Source organism: Panulirus ornatus, chromosome 35 (assembly GCF_036320965.1).
Source record: "Panulirus ornatus isolate Po-2019 chromosome 35, ASM3632096v1, whole genome shotgun sequence".
NCBI classification, from domain to species: Eukaryota; Metazoa; Arthropoda; class Malacostraca; order Decapoda; family Palinuridae; genus Panulirus; species Panulirus ornatus.
This window is the reverse complement of record NC_092258.1, coordinates 5,526,932-5,537,500: the sequence shown is the minus strand read 5'-3', so window position 1 is coordinate 5,537,500 and position 10,569 is coordinate 5,526,932. Positions and strand designations below refer to the sequence as shown.

The window sequence follows — 10,569 nt, the reverse complement described above, 5'->3', positions numbered from 1 at the left end:
GAGAGAGAGAGAGAGAGAGAGAGAGAGGTGTCTGTGTACGTGAATGTACATGTATGTATGTATGTGTTTATCTGTGCGTTATAAGATCGTATTGGCAATATGTATACGTTTGTCTGTAGATGTGTGTGTGTGTGTGTGTGTGTGTGTGTGTGTGTGTGTTCAGGGAGGCATGACGCCTCATGAAAAGAGCATTTATGTCATAAGTGCTCATGTGTCAGGCTCTCGGTGTTGTTGGGCTATAACTCTATTATATAACCACTCCGCTGAGCACTGTGGAGAGTCATTCATCGTATACCCTTAACCCCATGATTGGGTCATTCATTATATCTTTAACTATTGAGTGAGTCGTTCGTCATACCCTTAACCACATAGTTCCCAGTCAGTGATGTATGTTGCGAATGCATGATGATGGTTTGAGCGAACTGCTTATTACATCGTAACGATTTACGCGCACCCTTCGCATCCTTTTATATTATATATATATATATATATATATATATATATATATATATATATATATATATATATATATATATATATATATTATCATTAGTGTTTTAAAAGCGTTCATATTATAATAGATCTTCGTCGTTTTCATGGTTGTCGATTTGAGAAAGTGGTTCACTTCTCCGTAGTGACAAAGATATGATAAGAATCCCATACATTTTGTGTTTCAGGGATTTAATGACTTCCACGCGACGTAGCGACCCTGGAGCACGACGGTTCGACCATTAATGGGGAATGATGGCCCTACACTTAGACCTGACCTTTAAAGGGTCAGGTCAAACATACCCAAGGGGTCGTACTGTTGTATTCACGGTGGTCGTCAGGTGGTTGGTACCACACTTCAAGCTGACCGATTTGTATCTAGGAAATGGTGTGTGTGTGTGTGTGTGTGTGTGTGGCCCCAGCAGTGCAGGGTCTGGGGCGGTGCAGCAGCAGCAGCAGCAGCCGAGCCAAAGCGGGAGATCATGGACGGTGATTGATGGCGTTTATACGGCCCTTGAGGCCAGTAATGCACGTCATTAATTCCTGATGGCCCTGGTCTTGCTGCCTGTCTACCCGCCCACTACACCTGTCACTCACCGTCCCCCCCTCTACCCTCCTGTTAAACCCCCCCACACCCCACCGCACATCCACCTCAACGGCAAGGGTGGGTCGGTGGGTGTATACAGGGGGACGGGGATGTTTAGGAATGGTGGGTTCGGTGGTGTCGTCTTCGTATGTGTGTGTGTGTGTGTGTGTGTGTGTGTGTGTGTGTGTGTGTGAAAAGACGTATCACACGTGCATCCGTTGTATTAATTTCATCGATAGCTCCCGTACGTACTGTATGCGCAGTTTAACGAGCGCAGTCCATTACAGATTCGTTATACAAGAACGTTGCTGACCATGAGTCAGCGTGGTCCTGCCCGAAGTCCGTTCTCCACTGGGTTCGAATTCTTAGTCGCAGGGAATGGCCCACATCCAACCTAGGTGTTCATCCCTTCCCCCTTCGGGGCCAGTCGATAAATTAGTCTTACCCTCGCGATGAAGGAGTTATTGACAAAGCATAGTTCGGTTGTTAATGTCTGCTCCGGGCGCTGTGGTGCCTCGCGTCCTTTCACAGATTTCCCTCGTTCCGGGTTCGTGTCTGGCCTCTGGCTGGTTGTGTGGTACAGCCTGCGTGTGTGGTGGTGTCGGGGAAAGCGAGGTTTCGTGTCTGAACCTCTGACTGGTGTCAGGAAAAGCTGAGCAAGGTGGGTCACAGATTCCTACGTTGCAACCGTCAACTTTCTCGTGGAGAAAAAAAAAAAGGAAGCTTGTGTTAGATTATTTTTCTTGTTTACGTTTCTGTATATAACCCATGGTGTTATTACCTTCCCTGTTGTATTATCAGCTGAAAATTGTGTTTGGCGAGACATTTGGTGCCGGGTGTGTGTGTGTGTGTGTGTGTGTGAGAGAGAGAGAGAGAGAGAGAGAGAGAGAGAGAGAGAGAGAGAGAGAGAGAGAGAGAGAGAGAAACATGGTGGATGTAGGAATACGAAGAGTGTGCATTTGGCGATCGGAGAGGTTCTTGAACAGACGTACGTGTGTGTGTGTGTATGTGTGTGTGTGTGTGTGTGTGTGTGTGTGTGTGTGTGTGTGTGTGTGTACAACATTTAAAGGATTTCAGGTGCATGATAATGTTCCCAGGGAAACTCCTTTGGTAGTTCTAGTGTGCTGTTCAGTGTGATTCTCGCCTTTAAAGGTGTTCGAGACTTAGCAGAGAGGGGGGTGTTCTGAGGGCGTTTGAAGGCCAACGAGACGACCCATGAGCAGGTTGTGAAATGCGTCCATGATATCCGCCCACACGCCCCATACTGACGGAGGAAATCGAGTTTTAGGAAGAATCAGGAAATGCTTGTTTTCCAGCGACCACGGGGCTTAGGGAAGCGATGACCTCGACTCCTAGGGGAGTGATGAGTTCGATGCTGGTGATTTGAGCACGTTGGTTAGGCTGCGTGGGTGCGCCGTGCCACCGACGGGCCCGGCCACCACAGAGGCGCACACGCAGTGCCAACACACCACACCACTGGTGTGTCACAAGTCTCCTGTAAAGTCATTGGGAGACACTTAACAAGAACCTCCTGTTATGAGCCAGCCTAATGAGCTTGGCATGTCCTGCTGATGTGATGTTTAGCTTTGGCTTCAGTTGTTTGGTGCCTCTCTCTCTCTCTCTCTCTCTCTCTCTCTCTCTCTCTCTCTCTCTCTCTCTCTCTCTCTCTCATTGGTCGCAGACCATTAGTGTCACGGAAGTAGTTCACACGTTAGTGGCGACGAACGGGAAAGGCGCGGGACTGTCGGTAAGGTCGGTCGGTCTGCCCCGCGTGTGGCGTTGTAAGTAGACGACCGACCTTCAGCCGTGTCCATCATGGGGCAGCTCTTAACACTCACGTGGGTCACATCCACTCCCATCCGTCATCCATCATCCGGCCCGGCCCCTCCACACTCTCCCTCGCCCACGCTCTCCGTCCCGTCCCGTCTCAGCCCCCACATCCCCCCTCCTCCACCCACAGTGCCACCCAACCCCCGTGGGAACTCCCCTCAACACTCGGGCGGTGCTGAGGGTGCCTGGCCTGGCCTGGCTTGCCCTCGCCTGGCTGCAGACGGGAAGAGAGCAGCCCAGCCCAGCGTCCTTGGTCACCTTCACACACACACACACACACACACACACACACACACACACACACACACACACACACACACGAGTAACACAGACATTTCCTGCGCGGCGTCACACGCTCTCTCCTCCTCCCCCTCCCAGCGCCACAGATGGAACCTGTCACACAGTAGATTGTTTTCGCAGTACCGTGGATGGTTCCTGCATCGCACTACCGCCGGCAGTACCTATAATGTCACTCGCAGCTGTTCCCCCTGTCATACGCCGTTTCTTCAGCACTCTCTTTATGTGACTGCCATTGGGCGGGTTCCTCCGTCGTAGAAGGCCGATAGATAAAGTTCCCACAGCGATGGGGACTGTCCTTTAGACTTGTAGTTATAGAGGTTAGAGTCTTTGTCCTTATCGTGATGCCAAGGATGGGGCCGTAAGGGTAACCGTGTTTGTGCACAAGCACGCGGCTCCTGACGTGGTCGAGTGACAGGCGGTTTCCACTCTCCCCGGCAGGTTGAGGACATGGAGCGAGCTGCTGGTGACGGCGTGGTCGAGTTCGGCGAGATTGAGGAGGATTGGTGAGGCGCCCCAGTGGTGCGTCTGGTGCTGGAGGCGGTGGTAGGTGTTGTACAGCCTTATCTACTGTAGTTGTAGCGTGCATTCATGGTAGGTGTTGTAGAACCTTATTTACTGTAGCTTGTATTAATGGTAGGTGTTGTAGAACCTTATTTACTGTAGCTTGTATTAATGGTAGGTGTTGTAGAACCTTATTTACTGTAGCTTGTATTAATGGTATGTGTTGTAGAGCCTTATTTACTGTAGCTTGTATTAATGGTATGTGTTGTAGAACCTTATTTACTGTAGCTTGTATTAATGGTATGTGTTGTAGAACCTTATTTACTGTAACTTGTATTAATGGTAGGTGTTGTAGAACCTTATTTACTGTAGCTTGTATTAATGGTAGGTGTTGTAGAACCTTATTTGCTTTAGGTATAGCGTACATTAATGGTAGTTGTTGTAGAACAGTACCTGTAGCATTTAGTCATACTAAGTGTTGTAGAACCTAAGGTACCGTAGGTGTAGCTTGTAATGAGGTTACTTGTTGTGAATCCTTAGTTACTGTAGCTGTAACTTATGATGGTAGGTGTAATACACCCTTGTTGTTGTGGCTTGTAATGATGATAGGGGTTGTAAAACTTGAGGTATTGATGCTCTAAATTGTAGTGATGATAGGTGTTATAGACATGTAGTATATTCTAATTGTAGCCTATAGCGATGGCAAGCTTTGTATACACGTAGTGTACTGCAGTCTAAACTTATACGTATTTGTAATGTACACTTTATCAGTGGTTTATTTTGTAATACGTTCTGGTTACAGTAGAGTGTAGGTGTAGGACTGCAGCATGCGGCAGTTGTAGTACATAGTAGTGATAGTAGTAGTGTAGTAGTAGTATGTATAAGTACAGAAGATTTGTGACTTAGATTTGATATATTTTAATTGTAGGTTTAGTACAATAATTTCTGCCGAATATATATAAACTTGGGTTTAATATGTAGTAGTTATAAACTGGTGGTGTGATATACTGTAACTCTTAACTCTGTTATTAGTTTGTTGTTGTGGTCACAATGAATTTTAGTTGTAGTACAATATAACCGTATTTTACTTGAGTAAACCGTATACCGGCTGTGGTTGTGGTATATCACACCTGTGGTGAATTTTAGCTGTAGCGTACGAATAATACATTCTCATAGTATTTATGCTATCCACTGTTGTAGGTGTTGTGAAGTGTCGCTAGTATAACTCTGGTCGTAGATTTAAGTTCACGCTACATGTAGTACATTGTTATAACTATTTTAGGCTTTCACATATCATTTATACACTTAATTGCTTTTTAGGCTCACTTTAGGTATAGCATTATTATTATTATTTTTTTAGGCATTATCTAAGAATAGAGATTATTTTCTTCGTGTTATGTTAGTGACTAAGTTTGATGTACAGTATGCCTTTCGTTGACACATTTCGTGACTTGACCAGACCTTAATGTGTTAAGTTTTGTAAACTTGTTCATCCTTTTAAGTTACATTGGCTCATTGAGCACGACGATTTTTGATTCCTTTGGGCGACGGTCCGACCCTTGGGTGTGATGGCGTGGGTGTCGTAGCGAAGGGTCGCAGAGCCGCCGTTGCGCTCGAGGGTCGTACTGTCGTCCTCAGAGTTGGGTCGTGCCGTCGTCGTACTGAAGGGGCTGATGTTGGCGGTGCACGACACGTGGGTGATGTATAAACCTGTGATCCCCCAGATGTGTGAGAGAGAGAGAACGAGCTGTGGCGTGGGAACGCGCGCGCGCGCGTGTGGGCACACTGTCGCTGCAGGAGGAGAGGAGAGCCACCTTCTGGTGAAGCGGAGGGAAGGGGATAGGGAGGGTGGCGCAGGGGAAGGGAGGTGGAGGGAGAGTGGCGCAAGAGGTGTGAGGTGGTATGGCCTCAACGTGGTGGTGTTGCTGCAGGAGGAGGAAGAGGGTGTGGTGGCGGAGTGGTGGTGGGAGGTCGGGGGAAGACATGGTGTGGCACAGGGGGTGATGTGATACAGGGGTTGGTGACGGATGGTGGCGGCAATGGGTGGCATAGCGCAGATGGCCGCCATTGCCACCCACAAGTACAGGAGGCCTGCCATTGCCACCCAACACCACAGGAGGCCATCCATTGCCACCCACCACCACAGGAGGTCACCACTGCCACCCACCACCACAGGAGGCCGCCAGTGGTACCCACCACTACAGGAGGCCGCCAGTGCCACCCACCACTACAGGAGGCCGCCAGTGCCACCCACCACCACAGGAGGCCACCAGTGCCACCCACCAGCACAGCAGGTCGCCAGTGCCGCCCACCACCACAGGAGGCCACCAGTGCCACCCACCAGCACAGCAGGTCGCCAGTGCCGCCCACCAAGCACCACATGTGTTTGTCAGCATGGTCATCTCCCTCAGCGCTGGGTATTCCTCCGCCTCCCAGGAACTATCTTGCTTCAGTATCCTTCATGCCTCCCCTCGTCCGCTCGACTCCTCACCCTCCTCCCCCACCGTCCTCCAAGGTCCAGCATCCCGTGCCATACCACCTCACATCTTTTCCCCTTACACTCTTTTAGTCCTTTTCCTCCCCATATGCATTTCCTCCCCCACGTCCACACGTCCTTTTCCACTTTTCCTCATCCCCTCTCCCCAACACCTCATCACCAGACACCCCCCCTACTCTCTCTCTCTCTCTCTCTCTCTCTCTCTCTCTCTCTCTCTCTCTCTCTCTCTCTCTCTCTCTCTCTCTCTCTCGTAACCCAAGTCCCGCTTTCCCTGTTCCTCGGGCGCCCTCACATCCTCCACCCCAGGAGGCTTCCTCCTCCACCTCGGCAGATGATAACGTAAGGAGGAAATTTTCCTGACCACGGTGGTTGAAAAAAGGAAAAAAAACAAAATATTCCACCTACAACTGTCATGGATTTTGAAATCAGAGGTTTCAAAGTGAATGACAGTTATTTTGGAACTGTATTTTTTAAGTCATTTGAATGGGACGTGCTAGACGCAGGTATGAAGTGCTGTGATTAACGAATCGTTAGGGATTTTTTAATAGTAATGGATATTTTTTCATTGGAACTCTGTAGTCATTCTAACCTTTGCCCGACCTGATTGGCATCATTTCAATAATGGTTGTATGTTTATATAATATGCATTAGTTTATTATTCAGCAAGTTGATTGTTTAGCCTCTCTACATAGACATATTCAGTTAGACAATATTTCTCCACATATATACATATATCAAGCAACAACAGTATTTAGCCCTGTCTGCACAGGACAGTAATTATCACAAATGTGTTAAAAGCTACCGTTGTACTACCTTGCTAGCAACCTTAACTGTACCAGCAACAGTGCTTAATGTTTTCAGCTTCATATTGCCAAGCCTTTGGGGTGTCCCAAGGCCTGCAGGTATATACACATGATGGTTTATGGTTCTGATCCAAGAGGGTACTGTACACACACACACACACACACACACACACACACACACACACACACACACACACACACACACCCATACACACTGGTCCGTGTAAAGCTCAGAATATACATTTTATCCATTTAAACTTGCACGCTTTAGCAGGATGCTGAAGATTATTAATGGGTGTTGTGAAGTCTCAGACCGTAAGAGAAAAAGAAGCTAGGTATGAATCTCCTGTATCTGGCTAGAGTGCCATTGGAAGCGACTGTCTGTTGTTTCACGCGAGCCCTGTGGTTATAGACGTGTCGATCCGCATTACCGAAGAACTCTGGGTCATTGCTTCAATGTTTGGTGCAAGGGGACACCATTCCTCTCCCTTCCAGGCATATATATATATATATATATATATATATATATATATATATATATATATATATATATATATATATGTATTTTCCCGATGACACGCTGAAGAAACAGTGCCTGAGTTCTGTCTCCCTGAGTTCTGTCCCCCTTAGCACTCCAGTCAGAATCATGAAATTACGTTTGTCAGTTTTTTTGCACCGATCGTTCCAGTTTCGTCCACATGGATTCAAGTAATGATTTTTGAGAGCACCGAGCAAGGATGAAGTTAATTTTCCAGCGTGCAGTGTCATTGACCCTTGTCACCGAACGTGTTTCAAGTCATTTCACCCAAGGTTTGGTCGAGAGGGCACCGGCAGTAGACCAAGGTATTAGTCATCCTGTAGTCGGAACGAATTTGAGACGGCAACACAAAGGGGCATGAGTCGGAAAGCCGCAGATTATTATTTTGAAGATTCTACCAACCATTGGTGTCTGTTGTATCTCCAGTGGCTTTATCCAGTGCAGTTTACCATATCTGTTGTTAGTCTGCCGAACAGCTCACCCATCCATCCACACACCCCCGTATCTACTTACTACACCGCATGTGCTACACCATCCAATATTAATTATCCATAAGGAACCTCCTCACTCAACACGGGCGATGAATGGAACGAGACGAAGCCCAGCTCATGCATGTCGCAAGCGTACCACGTAATTATTATAAGTGTGTTCTACAAGCCATCGTGACATACTGTTGTGTACCGTATCTCTTGGTCTTGCCCTATGTAAGCCCAGCCATTCTTAGCTTTAGCTATGCACACCGGCACAACAACCCCACCCTCCCACCACTCCACAGTCCAGCGTGGGGTATAGCATTCGCCAAAAAAAAAAGGAAAAAGAAAAAAAAAAGTTGACTTTGCTTCTCTGTTGCATTAAGCCTGTATTGATTGTGTTCTTTGGTGCAGATCTTCTAATCCTCACGTGCATTTTTTGTTCACCTTCGTCTAATTTGTGTCAGTTCTTAGTCTGATGCAAATTAACCTTCCTGATATCTGCAGTCATATTTGAATTAATTTCGACGCAAGTAAGGATTTGGCTTATGTTTTGTAAGGATTACTTTGCTGGTTTTATGATTAGTTCAGGATTTTAGGTTTGTATATATTTTTATTATTTTTAGTCAGATTGCACTCTGCCAACATCCAAATGAGCAATCTCATGTAAATTGATGTATTTGAAGTGATACCAGACTGTTTCCTCCCCAACTCTGTACTCAGAATAAATATCTTGACCATCCAACCTGATTTTTTTTTTGTCATATTCTTTGTGTATGAAAAACAATTTGCATGGCATTCCAGCAAGTATCAAGACATTATACTTGTTTTTTTGTGCATGACGAGACTAGGCACATTATATATTGAGAAGTGTGTATTCCTATTTGTATATAAAGAAATATGCATAAAGTTTCTTTGTGTATGAAGAAAATATGCACTTGATTTCATGTGTAAGAGAAAAATATGTATATTGCTCTATATGTAAGAGGAAAATTTCGATACTATTTTCTGCTTATAAAGTGAAATAAGCATTTGATTTATATGTTTGAGGGATATATATATATATATATATATATATATATATATATATATATATATATATATATATATATATATATATATATATATATATGATTTTTTGTGTATTAAGTCAGGCATATCATTCTGTATGTTTGAAAAGAAATATGCATGTTTTTCCTTGTGTGTGATGCTGATGTATGCCTTTAACCCCATCTGTTTCAGAATATTATGCACATGTATCAGAAAATGTGTTCTTTCTTCCCTATGCATCGAGAAAACTTATTACCCCTTGTAAAGAGCGAAGTCTCTGACCACAAACTCACACCTCTCCTATGATATATCCTTGTATTCATCGAAAGGCTTCTGTTGTAGGTATGGAAACATCACTACGTGAGAGAGAGGAGAGAGTAGGAAGGTCAAATGCAGATGAGAGAGAACTCCCTTTCGCTTTTAGTAGTGATGACTGACATGGCATGGGGGAAAAAATCATACCCGGATCATGGCTACCTCAGATGATAGGTAAGAAAAGTGTGTATGAGAGGAAAAAAAGACAGTGCTGCTAGGATTAAACAGAATGATTATTTGTATACTCGGCTCCTGTAGGTGGAAAGATAATAGAGAGAGGGATAGACAGAACACAATGCCATAGCTTCGCTGTGCAAAGAATGAAGTACTTTAACAGTCAATCCTCGTGTGGCATGCGTCCACACATAAGGTGTGGGAAGCAGCAGACAGACGTGTATTGCAGATCCAGGTCATGGAGGCCAGGACCCGCGCAAACTCAACGCGCAGTGGCCGAAAGAATGCTTATAGAACAGAGGGAGACGAGCAACATCATCGTGAAGAAGAGGGGATGGTTGAAGGGGCCTGATTCTCGAAAGAGTTAATGAAGCAGCAGAAGGTGGAAGAGGATCCACTCAAAGTATGCGAGCAGTTCTCCATACTGAAGAGGGAGAGAATACTTGTAAATGTGATGGTTGATTACTCTTGTAGTAATTACGGCAACCACGCCATACTTCCAGCTTTTGGCAGTGTGATTTTATAAAGATTATTATTACGTAAGGCTTCCAGGATAGAATGGAGGGTATGTGTGCGACCTGCTTGTTTTATATTATTGCGGCGATGAAATTTAAGAGCAAGTTCAAGGTGTGAAATTGTCAGCTAGGGACCAAGATTTGACCGCGCGGAAAAAAAGAAAGAAGTAATTTGGTTTTTATACACGTTCACTTGGCTCTGAAGATACGTCTTCATTTAATGAACATCTGATCTAGACCATGATGGATCTCTACATTGGATGATGCTTTCTGGATTCGCCACAAGGATTTTTTTCTACATATTTTGTGGTATTCAAATCTGCCAAGAGCTGCGAATGAGATTGCTCTCACATCAGCGAATACTTTCTGCTGCCTTACGACCACACATTAACAGTCGTGTGTGTAACTGGGTGAAAAGAAGTGTCCAATAGATACGTCACTTTACATACACCCTTGAGAGAGCTACGTTACGACCCTTAAGGACGACGATACGACCGTAGC

General features: G+C 45.5%; 1 protein-coding gene across 1 annotated transcript in view; it reads left to right on the top strand.

Moving 5' to 3' along the window:
* Positions 1-8,759, top strand: part of LOC139760204 (ubiquitin carboxyl-terminal hydrolase 48-like) — a 114,238-nt gene extending 105,479 nt beyond the window's left edge. Inside the window, 2 exon segments of the mRNA XM_071683137.1 lie at positions 3,644-3,748; positions 5,431-8,759. Coding sequence (XP_071539238.1) covers positions 3,644-3,712 — 69 coding nt within the window. The 3' untranslated portion in view covers positions 3,713-3,748; positions 5,431-8,759.
* Positions 8,760-10,569: the final 1,810 nt, after the last annotated feature.